Source organism: Hipposideros armiger, unplaced genomic scaffold, assembly GCF_001890085.2.
Source record: "Hipposideros armiger isolate ML-2016 unplaced genomic scaffold, ASM189008v1 scaffold_638, whole genome shotgun sequence".
Taxonomy (NCBI): domain Eukaryota; kingdom Metazoa; phylum Chordata; class Mammalia; order Chiroptera; family Hipposideridae; genus Hipposideros; species Hipposideros armiger.
Window position 1 is genome coordinate 515938 of NW_017731988.1, and position 17586 is coordinate 533523.

Below are 17586 nucleotides of genomic sequence, written 5' to 3' on the forward strand. Positions count from 1 at the left end.
CTGTGAGCATTTGGCAAATGGTATCTCTCTCAACCCTTACAACATCCCTGTGAGGTAGGTATTGATGTCAGTTTTATAATCAGAAAACTCAACTCCCACTTACCAAAGTCCCTGGTGAAAGCAGAGCCAGATTCACATGAAGATCCCTCTAGTCCAAAGCATTTGTAAAGGAGGAAGCACTAAAATTATCATGAGATCTGGGTTCTAGTCCTATTTTGTCCACAAACTAGATATAATGTGGGTTTAAATGACACCTAACATCACCCTGACTCCAACTTTTTAAATTCCCACTATTTCTCTTTTCAGGGAAGCAGGTGGTATAAAACTTTTCGTTGTATTTGTAGATGACTATTCTTCGAGTTAATTACTCTGGTAGAAACTAATGGCCTGTCCATGGATAAAAATAGAGTTGATTAAGACACACTTACATTTTTTCACCTGTCTATCCCTAGTACTTAAAGAGTACTGCTTTGATGGTATGGTAATGTTAATGATGAGGCCTAAACTATTCAGGCTTTACTTATAAGTCATACAGTTTGAATCTTGGCTGAACTACTTAATATGTGACTTTTGGTAAGTTAGTTAATCTCCCTGAGCTTCAGTTCCTTTGCTGTAAAATGGGATAATACCTTTCATATAGAATTATTGTGAGAATTAAATAAAACAGCCCATTTCAGACATTATGATCAGTGCCTGGTGCTGCTATCATCATCATCATCACCATCATCATCCAAGGTACACTGAGGACCACAGTTGACTTCAGCTGAACAGTTTTGTTAATTTTTCATCCTTAGGAGTCAGCTAGATATTAATAATAAGAAGAGTGTAACTGATTCAATCCGTGATGAATATGCTTTCCTTCAAAAGAAATACCCATCTCTGGCTAATAGAAATGGAACAAAGTATCTTGCTAGGACTCTAAACAGGTAATATTTTTTTACCTCTTGGAAAATGAGATGTTTTTGGCTTGTCAATAGGTGTCTGAGACCTTTCATTTTTAGTTCTTTACATTTTCATGTTTTTGCATGTACAGCTTCACATTTTGCTTTTTGTACAGTAGGTTCTTTTAATGTAGATAGATGGTCTGTTTTTATTGGAGTGTTGGCATTAAATCATGTAGTCTAGGAATGCTAATGTGAATTTTAAAATGTCTTAGTTATGAAATTCTTGACCGTTTACTTTTGATGACAGAACTAGATATCAGATGACTTCATTTTTACTTTGGATATCAAGCACTGAATTAAAATTTATTATTTCCATGTAATCTATCTAAATTTAGCATATCTTCTGTTCCTATTCATAAAAATAATTTAAGCTATGTATCTTGAATTCTGAATATCCACAGATGGTAGAGGGACTGAAAGACCTTTCTAGATAATTTATAAATGACTGAAATGAAAACTGTTTTCTCTTACTTTTGTCTTATTCCCTAAATAAATAAAAAGCTGATGGACTTGGATTTTAAGACTTTCACTATGCCGAGTACCCATTGTAAAAGACAAGTCAGGAACCAAAATCATGTAGGGAAAATTGGCTTGAGTAGCTTACTTTCTTTTAGGTAATTACAATAATTTAAAATAATTTTTTCAATTTATATTTGGTTCTCTAGCAATTGCTACAATTTGATGGGGTGAAGGCAAATTTAAAGAGCATTGACCAAGACAGTTTCCTTCATGTCATTTTTTTCAGACTTAAGTATTTACCTTTAGGCTAAGATTGTATCATTTCTTGCCCTGACAAATTATTTGACTGGTTTCCCCATTATTTCCATTTTTAAGATTTGACCCATTTGGGTCTTCAAAATATACAATTTTACTCTAAAATTCTTTCTGTCTAACCTTTGTTAGGTTACTGATGCATCACATCAGAGACTGCTTACCAGAGTTGAAGACCAGAATAAATGTTCTAGCTGCTCAATACCAGTCTCTTCTAAATAGCTATGGTGAACCTGTGGATGATAAAAGTGCTACTTTACTCCAGCTTATTACCAAATTTGCCACAGAATATTGTAACACTATTGAAGGAACTGCAAAATATATTGAAACTTCAGAGCTGTAAGTAAGAAATTTATCCATTTGGCTACCTGGATTTATAGGTTACTTATCTTTTGTTATAGGAACAAAAAATATTCCAAGATTATCTGATTGTGATTACCTGTAAAACAGGAATATCATTTTGTAGAAATTATAGAATGATATCTATGTGCAAAAATGCTTTATAAACTATGTAAAGCACTAAAAATTTCAGGTTTTTTTTTACAAGACTTTTATTGATCAGCATGTAGGCATATTTCATAATTTAACTTTTTTTTTTTTTTAAGATTTTTATTGGGGAATTGGGGGGATGGGAACAGCGCTGGGGAATTGGGGGAAAGGGAACAGACAAGTTGCTGTCGTTTTGTTCTTCAGTCTAGTTGTGGAGAACGTTGCTTCACTGGCCCAAGTTGGCACCATCATTGCGCTCTTCCCAGGCGAGGCAGATCAGTCGCCGGCTTCTGTACGGCTGCTCACTGCGACTGCTGGCCGCTCACGCTGGCTGCTGGCTACACACAGTAGCCCATGGCAACCCACTGCAGCTTCACTGCAGCCTACGCCTTCGCCGGCAACTCAAGGCAGCCCAGTTAGTTCCAGGTTGAGCTGTTCTTCAGCATCTTAGCTGTAGAGGGTGCAGCGTCACTGGCCCTCCTATGTGGGATCCGAACCGGGGCCCTCTGGCGTCCCAAGCCAGCTCTTAACCATCGCGCCACTTGGCCGGCCCCATAATTTAACTTTTAAAATGCTTCTTTCTTTAATACACAGTATAATTGTTTGTGAAAAAAATATAGATGAGAAAAAAAAATAAAGCATAAGAACAAAAGTACTCTTAATTTCATCATCCAGCAATAATCTCTGCTAACTCGGGCATTAACCTCGACATTTTTCTCTGCATCTATAAAACATGAATATGCCTGTTACACATCTTTAAAAATCAGATGCTATACATGTTATTTTGGAATCATTTCTTTAAATGTATGTCACAAACAATTATACATTTGTATTATCAATCTTAAGATATACATAGTGTTTTATTTTTTAGATATAATTTGTTGAACCAGTCCCATACAACTGATAGTTTATTTTCAGTTATACACAAATATAAACAATGTTGTGATGGACTATCTTTGGGACGTGTATCCAAATAAACCCTTAGGATAAATTCTTAGAAGTGGAATTACTGTATCAAAGGGTATAGCATCCTCAGAATCTCTTATTGCTGTACTATTAATAGACTGTATTGTTTTACTATTAGCAATATATAAGAATGTCCATTTCTCTAAACTCACACTTTAAAAAGAAATCTTTTTATTTTGAATAATTACAGACTACCAGTAACTTGAAAATGAATGTACAGGGAGGTCTTTGTTCACCTTCTCTCATCCAGTGTTGCCATCTTTCATAACTGTAGTACAATAACAAAATGAGAAATTGGACATTGGTACAATCCACAGAGCTTATTCAGTTTTTACCAGTTATACATGCACTCGTGTGTGTGTGTGTGTGTGTGTGTGTGTGTGTGTAATTCTGTGTACTTTTGTGTGACGCAGGTGGCCTTTTATGTGATTTAATTCCATACAGAGATAGAGTATTTAACAAACTAATTATTGAATGGTTATTATATATATGGCATATTAAGGGAAAGAAAGATTACTAAAATGAACTTTTTTTTTAAATTTTTTATTGGGGAATTGGGGGAGGGGAACAGCCAAGTTTTTGTCCTTCAATTTTAGTTGTGGAGGGCGCAGCAAGCTCAGCTCCAAGTCCAGTCACGCTGCTCAGCTCAAGGTGCTGTGTTCAATTAGTTACGGGTGGGCGTAGCCACCATCCCATGCGGGAGTCCAACTCGCAGCCGTGTTAAGAGCGCGCGCTCTGTCCACTGAGCCACCCGAGGGCAGCCCAGCTCAAGATGCTGAGTTGCGTCTTTAGTTGCTGGTGGGCGTAGCTCAAACCGGCAGCCTTGTTGTTAGGAGCACATGCTCTCACCAGTTGAGCCATCCTGCCACCTGTTGGCAGCTTAGCAGCAGCTCAGCTCAGGGCACAGCATCACTGGCCCATGTGGGAATCGAACCTGTTGCTCAGAGCTCGCGCTCTTGGGCAAGCTCTTAAATAACTGAGCCACCAGCCTGAAAATGAACCTTTAAAGAGTTTAGTGGGTAAGGCAGGTCGAGGTAATGTGAGGTTTGATTAGGTGGCAAAAAGTATAATCAAGTATTTTTATTTACACCTTATTAAATATAATACATAGCCAGAAAGGTGCACATCACATATATGGAGTTTTATAAGTAGTTAATAAAGCAAATATTTGTGTAATCTCTTAATCAAGCCTTCAGAACACTGAAGAGAGACTGTTTACACTTCTTTTCAGGGATTAAGAGAACTCCCTAGTTAAGAATGCATTTGGGTGGGCTATGAATAGAATTTGGGAAGGCAGTGGGTACAACAGTGTTTTAGAATTTGGAACAGCAGACAATAATGCTGGGTGTATTTGGAGAAGGGCACATATAGTGATGGGACATAAACAGGTAAGGCAGGAAAGGTGTCAACATTGTGGAAAGTATAGAATTTACAGAACTTGCTACTATAAAAAATAAAATGCTTGGTCAGAGGAGTAAATGTTTTAGAAAGATAATTCTGGTCATTATGGAAAATTATTTGGAGAGGGAAAGATTGGAGGCAGAGACCGGTTACTGGTAATTTTAACCATTTTTAAGTGTATAATTCAGTGCCATTAATTACATTTACAGTATTGTACAACCATCAAATAGTATCTATTCCAAAATTTTTCACCACCCCAACCGAAACTATCCACTTAAATAATATGTCCTTGTTCTCCCCTCCCCCAGCCTCTGGTAACTTCTAATTTACTTTCTGTCTCTATGAATATGCCTGTTCTAGATATTTCATATAAAGTGAATCATACAATAGTTGTCCTTTTGTGGCTGACTTATTTCACTTAGCATAATGTTAGGCCAGTAACTTTTGCCTAGACTGCTGTTAAAAAGAAGTAAATAATGATGAAAATAGAGAAAGGGATGATTTAGGGAGACATAAAGACATTTGTAGAATTCAACTGAACTTGAATAAAAAAATAGAACACCAGGGTTTCTAGTCATTATTATAAGAAATACAAGGTGTTTAGTATGTAGGCCCAGAGATTTACTTTTTTTTTAAAGCAGGAGTAGGCAAACTATAGCCCATTAGTTAAAAATGACTTTTGATTTTTGCATTTTTAAATGGTTAAAAATTTTAAGAAAATGCAAATTTTAGCCTACATAAGTTTTACTGGAACGTAGCTGTTTGTTTACTGTATTGTTTGGATGCTTTTGTGCTCAGTGACAAGAGTTGAGCAGTTGTGACTGAGACTTTTATGGCCTGAAAGCCTAAAATATTCACTATCTGGCCCTTTATAGAGAAAGTTTGCCAGTCTCTACTCTTGGTTGTGAATAAACAGAAATAAATAAGATACTTTTCTTGTCCTTAAAGAGCTCATAGTCTAGTTGAAAAAAACTAGGGCAGAGAAAAGATGTTTAGTAGGTCTTAGAACTGATGTTTCCTGACAGAAGTTACTGTGTGTGTGTGTGTGTGTGTGTGTGTGTGTGTGAGAGAGAGAGAGAGAGAGAGAGAGAGAGAGAGAGAGAGAGAATGAGAATGAGAGAGAGAGAGAATGAATGGGAATGAATATGCCTATCATGAAATGACTCCTTTCCATTTAAAAAAAAACACCTTAGAAACTGGTTTGTAATGGAGTTGAGAAAACATGGAAATAGCAATGGTGTAAATGTGATTGTTATCTGAGACATACTCAGAAAATGAGACCAGCTTAAAGCTCATAAAAGACTTCTAACTTGAGGCTTCTTTCCCTTCCAGTAATACCAGAAACCATATACTTCATTGCCTTTCAGATGCGGTGGTGCTAGAATCTGTTACATTTTCCATGAGACTTTTGGGCGCACCCTAGAATCTGTTGACCCACTAGGTGGCCTTAACACAATTGACATTTTGACCGCCATTAGAAATGCTACTGTGAGTATGCTTAACTCAGAATTTTTTTGACATGAGGTTAAACCTTTGTTTTTTTTAACCCATATTGTACAGCTTGTTATTTTGCTCTCATACTGGAAATTAGGAAGCGCTTTTCATGAAAAATGCCAAAATGTGATTAATTTTAATCTTTGGGAAGAACTAAAATTATATATTAGCTATAAGAGCTCAAAAACTTTTTTAGGGTCCTCGTCCAGCTTTGTTTGTCCCTGAAGTTTCATTTGAGTTACTGGTCAAGCGGCAGATCAAACGCCTGGAAGAGCCCAGCCTCCGCTGCGTGGAACTGGTTCATGAGGAAATGCAGAGGATCATTCAGCACTGTAGCAATTACAGTACACAGGTAACTGAGAAACAGGTTTCAGATTAAGTAGTGAAAGACATGAGGTGGCATTTCATGGAGAAGAAATACATAACGTGGGTTAAGTTAAAATCTGCAGTTCCATTATCTAAGTGATTTGAAATAGTATACTTAAATGTGTAGCTTCCAAATCTAATTCAGTATTTCAGTGATTATTTAATTTTCCTTTAAACAAAATAGACTGTTACCTTTTTCTTTCTTCTGTTACATACATATAGGAGTTGTTGCGATTTCCTAAACTTCATGATGCCATAGTGGAAGTAGTGACTTGTCTTCTTCGTAAACGGTTGCCAGTTACAAATGAAATGGTGAGCTATTATTTCACAAATCATCATGGTAATCACTATTAATAAAAAATTTTCATACAGCATTATGATTACTTTAGAGATTGAAACTATTTCCTGGTGTTTTAGGAAGAAAAAGTGAGTTTCAGTGTTATTTCAAAGAAAACGTCAATAATTCTGATTCAAAGTATATTTTTCTTCATATTTTAATCATTGTTAGCCTGCAGCCACAGGTTTTCATGAGAATGGAATTATTGTTGAGGGTTGTGAATAGCTTTGCTCTATTGTGTACCACCGCTGAGCTAATGGAACATTAGTTTTATCTTTAGCCCCAGTAAACTGAGCCTTTATAGCAAGCTCTAATTTTAACTCTGATGGTACATCAGGATAATTTGGCCACATCTAAGGTTTGCTTGTTTGATTACCTAATACTTTAATATCATGATTGCTTGCTCCTATTTTATGGGTTGCTGCTATCCTTAAAAAATGCTGAAATTCGCAGAATCATAAACATTTGAAGTTGTCCTTATTGTTGGCTGGGTGTTTTTTTCCCCTTTCTGGTTACTAAAAGTGCATTTGGGTCCTTCGCTCAGGATGGTGAGCCCCAATGGAGGTTTACTAAGAGTACAAACCATCCTTGGAAATAGAGAATGTAAGTGCTGCTGCTTGGTTTCCTTAGCAAGCACAGTCCCCAGACTGAGATGAGTAAGAACATAGCCTGATTTAGACTCTACCCACTTATATCACAAAAGCATTGGTTTCCTTTGAATAAGATCCTTTTCACTGGTTCTTGACCTTTTAATGCTGTTCTGATACCTGAGATTTGTCAGGACAAGGCAAATGAAGAAGCTATTTTAATCTTTCGCAGAGAAATTAATTTAAGCTTTCCTTTTAGATTACTCTCATTAGGATTTTGAACCACATATATTTAAACTAGGTGTTTCATAATTAAGTTTAGTCAATCATTACTTCAGGTTTTTAAATGTATCCTTTACCTAAAGTTAACATCTTTATATCTGATTATGAAATGTTTTCTTATTGTTGAAAGTGACCTAAAACTTTGACATGGAATAGTGGGTGATCTGAGGTTTTGATACCAAAGTTGCATAAAGCCTTGGAACATAGTGGGGAAAAGTTATCTACCTTTTGCAAATCTAACAAAATATTACCAACTACCTTAGTAATGTAATGTTAGATGCTGAAACAGAAATAATTCAGAAGATAGAGCAAATTATTATTTGACATAAGATTTATCACTTTGGGTGTAATTAGCAAATATTTATTTAGGCGTCAGTTTTCATATGCTGTCTTTTAGAATTATCTATTTAGTGAGTTATATAAATATATTTATATATTTTTTGTTTTTTCCTAAAGTAAAATTAATTTGACATATTTTTGCATATAGCCTAATTTTATTTTTTTCTAGGTCCATAACTTAGTGGCAATTGAATTGGCTTATATCAACACAAAACATCCAGACTTTGCTGATGCTTGTGGGCTAATGAACAATAATATAGAGGTAAATAAAATTCGAATTGCCTTTTTTGAGGGAGAGAATCTGTTGTAACTCAGTTAAATCAAATATATTGAGCATGGGGTAATTATTAAACATGAATGCATCATATTATTGTCTGTTATACGCTAGGAAGTATGTCAAGGGCATTGTATTGTTTTCTTAAATTTAATTCTCAAAACCACCTGGAGGCATTATTCTCATTTTCTGCTTATGAAACTGTAATTCAGAGAATCTGGGATTCAGTGATTTAGTGTTGAAGGACTGCCTGGCTCCATTTCAGTAACTATTTTTGCAGTTTATTCAGGTTGAAGTGTGTAAAACAAAGTGAATGTTTTAAATTGTTTTCATCTCTCTGAAAGCTGTGAAGGAAGCATTCCAAGAATAACCCAAATTATACTGGGTTGTCGGAAAAGTCATGATGTATTTTTTCTATGTTTTTCGTTGCAAAAATGCGTCATGACTTTTCCGACAACCCAACAGTAAATTTGGAAAAGCAGAGTACTCCTTTCACCACTACTAGGGGTGGCTGCATTTCATGGATTTTTTTTTCCATTTGAGGTTAATGTTTCAAGTTACGTAAGATCACAGATGGAGCCAAGGCTGGTGGATAGAACAATTTATCTGGATGCTATTTTTTTTCTCCACCACATTTATCCAAGAACAGTAAAGTTTTTTGCTATTCCTTAATACAGTAAAACCTCCGAGTTCCCTTCTCTATCACAATTCCTCTTATCCATATGGATGGAAAGAATATTATAAAAACAGAATTTGGGAACTGAAAGGGACCCTGGGTTATTGACTTCAACCCTTTGGTTAAACTAACAGATGAGGAACCTGAGGCCCACAGACGATAACAGCTGTTACTTTAGTGCTTATTTTGCTGGGTACTGTTGGAGGAAACACGCACCTTCTCTTTAACAGGTACAGGGAACTATTTGTTAGCTACATAGCTGAGGTGACTCCTATTGTCAGAAAAAATTCTAAAATGCACAAGAGCAAGGTACTTAAAACACTCGGAAACTAAACTAGATAATAGATATGTTAAAAATTAGCATGTAGACATTCTTAGGATAAGGATTAAATTCTTGTGGCATTGAAACCAACTTCATGGAAAATTTGTGTTGGGAATAATTTTTGTAATCACTGACAAGGACATTTATAATATGATTTCAGGTCAGTATTTTTCCTATAGATGAGTATACCCCTGGTTTTAATAACTCTGTGCTGATAAACTTTATGCAGATTCTCATTTAATACAACCCTGTGAGGGTAGATAATGTTAACAGACCGGGAAACAGAGGCTTAGCAAGAGTTGGTGACTGCAAGGAAGCCAGGACTGTTGGACTCCAGGGCCAGCTAAGGCCGTACTGGTTGGCAACAGACTAGGGTGAGAATTTCTGGTCTTTGGATTCCCCGTCTTTTACTTTGTGTCCTTCTTCAAAACATACATTTTAACGTAAACTTTTTATAGTTAAAAATCCATGTTTTTATCTGCTGTTATTTTTTAGTCACTGGATCACCTCCCATGAAAAAAATGAAAATGCATCAAATTTCAGTCAGACAATTTTATTAACCATAAAACATCATTGTGAAGCTCTGTTAACTTACACTTTTTGCAGGTTTGAGAGTACTCATGAAATGCTTTCTACTTAGGAATATCTTTAATTATATTTAACCTAAATGCTTTTCCACTATTTTTGATGCTGCGCATGAGAGAGCCATATTAACACCTACATCCTTCTGTATTTTCAGTCTTGGTCTTGCACCTGTTATGGTGCTTGACATAGTAGGTGTTCAGGACCTATCGATTTTAATTTATCAGTTTCTTTAGCTTTGTATCAGAGTTACTTTGATAATATTAGCAAATTAGAAGAGTGGGCAGTTGATCAGTCTGTTAAATTAGGCAGGTTACAGAACAGACCAGTTTTCAACACTACATTTATTTCCTGGAGATAGCTTAGGATAAAGAAAATGGAACATTCTTTCAGGGTAACTTCCACCACAGATACAGTAATACCTCACTTTGCAAGCATAATTCGTTCCGGAAACAAACTACTCGTATTGCAAGAGATCGCTTGTTTACCAAATTAAAATGTATTATTACTTGTAATGGCAAAAACCGCAATTACTTTTGCACCAACATAACAAATGTTTGCTTGTCTTGCAAAACACTCACAAACCGAGTTCTTGCAATCCAAGGTTTTACTGTATTTCTAAAAGTTAAGGTTTTGTGTGTGGGAATTGTGTGAATTTAACACAAAGGTGTGCAGGTTGGAGTGATTTTTAAAGGCTTTACTTAGTTTTATGTGATCGGTGCACTTCAAATTCTACACAGTATGCTGAAGACTTCTATACAAATTTAGTGGTTTTTAACTTAATGGGAAAGGCAGAGATGTCAGTCAGTCCACTGACCCTCACTTGAGAACCCCTGGTACAGGGGAGCCACTATTACTGATGTTTATTGTATCCCTCAGGTGTGTTGGGGCAGAAAAAAGATTGAGAAGCATTGGGTTAAATGATTTCTTGATTGTTTTAAAATATAATTATGACATGAGTCCCAACAGTGAGAGGATATATACTATAAGTTATTCCACACTTTTCATTTAAGCCGAACATTTTTTAGTAGGCTTATATTTCAATGCTCTGATAATCACTTTTGTTTTGCTTGGTTGTGTTTTACAGGAACAAAGGAGAAACAGGCTAGCAAGAGAATTACCTTCAGCTGTGTCACGAGACAAGGTAAAAAACAATGTTTTTAAAGCATATTCCCATTAGGCAAAGATGGATTGGTAAGCCTGAGAATACTACTCATATTCCATTGGAACTATTTCATTGAATAAAGGTATGCAAGTTTAAAAACAGGCGTTGAGAGTAATTTAAAGATAATAGTATTTTTAATACATTGGAATAAATGCTTAAAGGTAGATTTTAAGCATCAGCCTTATTATTTTTTTTTAAATCACAGTGACTTTATCAACTTTGTAAAATTAGTTGAAATGACTAATGACTTTATTATAACAAGAAGTTTTTTTGAAGAGGGAAGATAATATGCACATAACAGGTTAATACCTGTAATAGCTACATATATTAAACTGTTTGTATGTACAAAAATCTACTACCTTGAATTCTTTACCAGCAAAGATCATAACAAATTTCCAAAATAAGAGTGAAGTTTTTGGATTTGGATTTTTCTTGGGTATTCATCTGAAGAAAGCCTTTAACAAAGGTGACAGAAGAACAGGAAATAAGGCAGAATAAACATTAACTTTATGTCCCATGATTATTTTTGTTTTTCTGTTGTTTTACTATTTTGATACAGAGGAGAAAAAGTCACATTTATAGAATATTTCTGAATGCATTTTTGGCATCCTTGATGGTTTTTTTCCCCTGCATTTTTTGCCTTTAGTCTTCTAAAGTTCCAAGTGCTTTGGCACCTGCCTCCCAGGAGCCTTCCCCTGCTGCTTCTGCTGAGGCTGATGGCAAGGTCTGTTGTGATTCTTAATCTAAGCCTGCATGCCTAGTTATGGTGCAAATATCATCTGGAAACAATACACTCAATAGCAGAATATTAATATGGGTTACTGTGCTAATGTCAGATCATTTTAGTCTAATAGAAATTTTACATAACAATGTATACTTCATAAAATATTGTTGACATGCTTCTGCTTGCAATACAGAAGATGCACAGAGAAAAAGAAGTTAAAGAGGAAATTATTCTGCACTTTTTGAATTTCAAGCTACTGATACTGAAATTTTGCTTGTTAAACTGCATGTTTTAACATATCTTTTAACAGTTAATTCAGGACAGCAGAAGAGAAACTAAAAATGTGAGTCTTTTGCTTCAGAATGGCAATGTTTGGTACCTTTGGTTGTACTGAAACTTTCAAAACCATTGAAGACCTTGTCTGTACAGCGGCATCTATCTCGTTGTCTGTGTTGTTTTTCATGTTTCTTATCTGTCTAGCCCTTCTCAGATGGCATTCATTCTAGTTTTCACATTGTTTTACATGATGGCAATAATAGGCTTTCCCACTGCTTTTTGTTACCTTCAAGAATAGTTTTGAATTTAATATTTTGGTAGGGAATTAAGATTCCAGAGATGATAATTGTACTTTTGGACATTTCTTTTTTAAAAGTTCCAAGGTCTAGTACTAATGGATAATTCTCTCACGCTTCTTTCTTACGCTTCTGTTTAGCTTGTATTTGTTACCCCATATATGTAGCTTAATTAACATGTGCCTCAACAGCTTAAGTATATTTAAAACAACAGGGGACTGTGAGAGTTTGAGACTGTTGTCAATTCTCAATAACCTTTTTAGGGGAAATTAATAATCTGTAAATTATTAAAACCTGTTTCTGGTTTTTCTCCCATTTTGCTCCTTTCCTTACTGTCCAGATTTAAGGTTCTGAACCTCAAACAAAAGTTGATAAATGTCTTATCTTCTCTTAGCTCACTGTGCTCAGACCTTAAGAGAACCATCTAAAGCTTTGCTTAAGTGTTATTTCACTCATTGCATCACCCTGAATTTGCTTATTTTCCTTAAGATTTTATTTGTTACATCTAAACATACTGCCTATATAATATTTAGACAAAACTCTTCTTAACATATTAGAGACAAATATAGACAAGTGTTTTGATTCAATGAGAATGATACCGAACACTGACATTTTTAAACAGTTGCCATAACACTCCTCTGTTAAATATATATATACATATATATGACACCTTTATTTCTGTCTATAAATTTTGGAAGTCATCTCCATTTCAGATTGTAAGACCTTAAAGAGCATCTGAAAACATCTCAAATGTTGATGAATTACTGCTTTCCCCATTTTCCTAAACGTTCATTTTTCTTTTAGAAATCAAGCCTAACAGATATCCTAGAAAAAGCATTGCAAAAGCAGTTGTGATTAATGGTAGCACTAGATTTCTTTCAGCAGATCCTTACTCAACAGTGTAGACACTGAAGGAACTTAACGCTGTGTTTATGTCACATTCCACATTTTAGGCAGCTTAGTCGCCGTCAGCCTAAGCTAGACTTGTGGGTAAATTCTTGTTTCCTTTATTAAGGAGTATCTGTTTTATGATATTTTGTTGACTGTATTTCTCAGGTCATTTTACTTTTAAACTCTTAAGTTTTGGAGATATGAGTTCATAGTTCAACAGTGTTTAAGGTTATTCTGAAGAAATTAAGCTGAATGGCAGTTCTGTTTTTCCTTGTACTTTTAACGAGCAGTCTTATTTTTAAGGGCAGCTTATACTTTGCCACAATCTAGTGTTAGCGGAGTTGGAAAAAAGGAAATAAATAATATTGGTGGAGGCCTAGCAAACATTTTACAATGGGACCTCTTTAGATAACTCAGAGTTCCAGTTAAACATGCCACTCTTTCTGACCTTCTCATCCATCTGAATAGATAAACTGCAGCTGGGTACTGGATGTGTGTGCTTCTTGACTACTGTCGAAAAAAATGAACTTTGTTTAGTTAACATCAGATTTGATATGGTTGGTATAGGTTTTGGAACATCTGTTTCTTTCAGGTTGCATCTGGAGCGGGTGGGGTTGGAGATGCTGTTCAAGAACCAACAACAGGCAACTGGAGAGGAATGCTGAAAACTTCAAAAGCTGAAGAGTTACTAGCTGAGGAAAAGTCAAAACCAATTCCAATGATGCCAGCCAGCCCACAGAAAGGCCATGCTGTGAACTTGCTGGATGTGGTAAGCCATGAAAATTGGGTGGAGGACTAGTAAGATAACCGGTTACTAGGAAAACACTTCAAAAGACACAAGAAACTAGAAGTTTAAAAAACTTACTGATCTTTGAATGCTAAATGTTATTATAAAATGGCACAAAAGTAATCTTTTTTTATCCCTCTCACACTATTTAGCCCGTTCCTGTTGCACGAAAATTATCTGCCCGTGAACAGCGAGATTGTGAGGTTATTGAACGACTCATCAAATCATACTTTCTTATTGTCAGAAAGAATATCCAAGACAGGTTAGTACTACGTAATGTAAATCAGGTTATAATACTGCTGGATGATTTTGTAATCTTTTGAAAATGGATGTATTTTTTTAAATTTAGGCTTTTATTCTGAATCAAATGGATCATCTCATTGTTTTGTTTTGCAGTGTGCCAAAGGCAGTAATGCATTTTTTGGTTAATCATGTGAAAGATACTCTTCAGAGTGAGTTAGTAGGACAGCTGTATAAATCATCCTTATTGGATGATCTTCTGACTGAATCTGAGGACATGGCACAGCGTAGAAAAGAAGCAGCTGATATGCTAAAGGTATTATTGTTTCTTTTCTTTCTTTTTTTTAAATTTTCACATTTGCGTTGTAGATATAAACATTCATACAAACATCTGTTGTTTCAAATGCATCCTGATCTCTGGCTACATATATGGTCTTCATATGATAGCTAATCTTTTTTTTTTTTCCTGGTACTTGATTAGATTCAAATTCCAGAGAAAAGACTGGTTAGTTTAAATTGACTACATATAAAGTGGAGAGATTGCTCTGCATAATTCAGATTCTTTGTTATAATTTAATAAGCATTTATAATTTGTATCTTTAATGCAGGCATTACAAGGAGCAGGTCAAATTATTGCTGAAATCCGAGAGACTCATCTTTGGTGAAGAGAACTATATAATACTGAGACTTTGTTGACTCAACTTGCTAGTTACTGCCTACTTGAGTAGCTTTTTATTTATGAACTGCAGGGTATTACAATGGTATGAATCTGCTCATGTGAAGACTGGCTATAAACTGAAAATTGTACTCTGTATTACAGAACAAATCACACATTTAATCCAAATAATAAATGGATGTTTCTAAAGTTTCCCAGTATATATAAAATACATCATGTCTGTCTTGTGACAGTTTCATTTGAGCTTAAGAGGAAATGTTAATGTTCTAGTTGTAAAGCAGCTTGCCTGTGGATAAGATGACCTGTATGATCTGTTAGTAGTCTTACAGCTGCTACCATAGTCCTTCAAGAAGAACGCACCGAGACAGCATTTCATACGACTAATGCATGCACTGTATGAACTCATGTGGGCTGACAAGTTCCTCACATAGTCACTGCATTCCACCTGTCCTTCGTTTAGTTTTATGGAGCATCTCTGCGATCTTGGATGTGTTAGTAAGAAAGCTGGATGCACAAGGGGATCTGTGACAATGACAAGGATGCGGTGGACATCATGTGTAGCTACACAGCCCTTCCACTTCTGGGTCCACATTGCTCTAGTGCACTAAAAATTAAAGTATCTTTGATTCTTACCTGGGAGCATGAATTACATTTTCCTGTATTAAAAACAACCATCTAAGACTTGGTAATGACCACTTCCTTTAGTTTTTAGAGGTTCTAATAAATGCCCCTTGGTTTCCAAATATAATAGTAGTAATTCAGATACATCTTCAAATTGGGCCACTTACACCACGTTCCAAGATTCACTTGGAGGTGGGATTTAAAACCAAATACTGTGCTGATCAAAAAAAAGCCTACCTTTTCTCCATGAGAATTAGATACTTTTGCTTCATACCAGGAAAATACATTAGAATACAGGTGTGAAAACGCTGGTGGAGCCTTATTAAAAAAAACAAACAAAAAAACCCATCTGGGGACAGACACACACACACACACACACCTACTAGCTTATAGACTACTAAACTGCATTCAGGGTAACGTTTAGAACATACATATATTTTATTAAAATTCCCCAGGTGAAAGGGTCAAAATCCTTAAGGCATCTGGCTCCATCTCTAATAGATAAGTAAATTATACTTTATAGATATTAAAAATTTTTTTATAAATTGTGACATTTATGAAGCACTATTGGCAATATGAATGTATCTGTTAATTTTAGCTTATGGTACCCATTTACTAAGAAACAGGCTCAGCAACTGATGCCATTCAACAAAACCAGATTCCGTCTCATGATATGGAACCACTTTAAACTGGTTAGTAGGGCCATCTTGATAGAATACATATTACCAAAATGTTTGTCAGCACACTTAAAAATCACCTGCCGTCATTAAACCTGTTTTGAAATTATAGTCACCCATGATTTACTTGTTTCAAACAGATCAGATGACTACCATTCTACCTTTTTGAATTTGAATTTGTAAGGGAAAGGAAAAACATAATACACCTTTTTCCAGCATCTCAAACAGATTTCTAATTAAAAATGTTCCTTTTAAAGACATGCTATGGTAATGCACTTTCTAGTACTATACACTTTGTACAAAGAAAAACAGGCAAGAACGATATGGAAAGAGCAAACCTTTCTGTGTTGGTCCTCAAACTGAGAGAAGCTCTGAAATGTGGACATGATCTATGGCACTTATAATGGATACCTGTATGTTCTTGCTATGTAAATAAAGTTGCTGGTATGAAATGACATTAAAGGTTATCAATAAATGAATTCTTCCTAACTTTACTCCCAGAAAAAGGTTTAAACTATAGTTTTACATGTAAATCTACTTTGGAACATAACAGTACAGCTTACACTGTATGAAAGTTTTATGACTTTTCTATTAGAGTCTCACAATTCACTAAGGTAGTATTACATCTCCATTTTCCTATGAAGATAAGTGACTTGCTCCAAGTAATCCAGGTAGCAAATGGCTAGAATTAGAACACTAAAGCCATGCTTTGCTGCCTGTAAGTTTTCTAGAAAAAATTTCATTGTGAACCATTTTGTATGTTTGTCTTGTCTTTCCATTGATCCTTAGGGAAACAGGGGTGCTATTACCTTGTTTTTTTCAAATGTGGAAACAGTTCTAGAGATTTAACTTGCCTAATGTATGCAGAGCTTAATAAGTCTTGCACCAATCTTTTAAATTTGATCTGAAACTTCCCTTACTTGAATTTATTTTGATATGCTCATATAATTGGATATTTGGTATAGTATCTGCCTCTATTTTATCTCTTTGGTTACTTAAGTTTTCAGTTTCTCTTAAGTTGCAATCTGCTTGGGGACAGAAGTTGAAATTTAAAACTAATTTAAAAGTTTTCAAATTTATAAAATATTGCGACCTTAGTAATCTGACAGAACAAGGCTGTGAATAAATTTAATTACACTGAAACACAGGCATGGGCCAGGAAAACTGAATTCGAAACTTTGAAAAGTCATGGACTTTTATTTTTTTCTTTGAAAAGAAACTATTCCTATTATAATTTCTAATGCCAATTAAATAAAGCTTTATCTAATTTTTCTTCTTTTTAAGAACTACATTTGCTCTCTCAACTAAACAAAATCAATTTCCAGGACTAGATATTGCATTTCTAATAGGATCCTGGTTTTGAGCAATACAAACACTAACAGATCAATGTGCTATATGCCTGA

General features: G+C 35.2%; 1 protein-coding gene across 8 annotated transcripts in view; it reads left to right on the forward strand.

Moving 5' to 3' along the window:
- Positions 1 to 16645, forward strand: part of DNM1L (dynamin 1 like) — a 47527-nt gene extending 30882 nt beyond the window's left edge. For 2 of the 8 annotated variants that reach the window (XM_019625688.1, XM_019625690.1), the window contains 13 exons: positions 795 to 926; positions 1848 to 2054; positions 5939 to 6059; positions 6262 to 6417; positions 6654 to 6743; positions 8146 to 8238; positions 10918 to 10974; positions 11642 to 11719; positions 12030 to 12062; positions 13775 to 13951; positions 14122 to 14231; positions 14366 to 14525; positions 14818 to 16645. In XM_019625688.1, the coding sequence (XP_019481233.1) occupies positions 795 to 926; positions 1848 to 2054; positions 5939 to 6059; positions 6262 to 6417; positions 6654 to 6743; positions 8146 to 8238; positions 10918 to 10974; positions 11642 to 11719; positions 12030 to 12062; positions 13775 to 13951; positions 14122 to 14231; positions 14366 to 14525; positions 14818 to 14874 (1471 nt within the window). In that variant the 3' untranslated portion in view covers positions 14875 to 16645. The remainder of the gene's footprint in view (positions 1 to 794; positions 927 to 1847; positions 2055 to 5938; positions 6060 to 6261; positions 6418 to 6653; positions 6744 to 8145; positions 8239 to 10917; positions 10975 to 11641; positions 11720 to 12029; positions 12063 to 13774; positions 13952 to 14121; positions 14232 to 14365; positions 14526 to 14817) is intronic. The other 6 variants (XM_019625689.1, XM_019625692.1, XM_019625695.1 and 3 more) reach the window with 3 other exon arrangements.
- Positions 16646 to 17586: the final 941 nt, after the last annotated feature.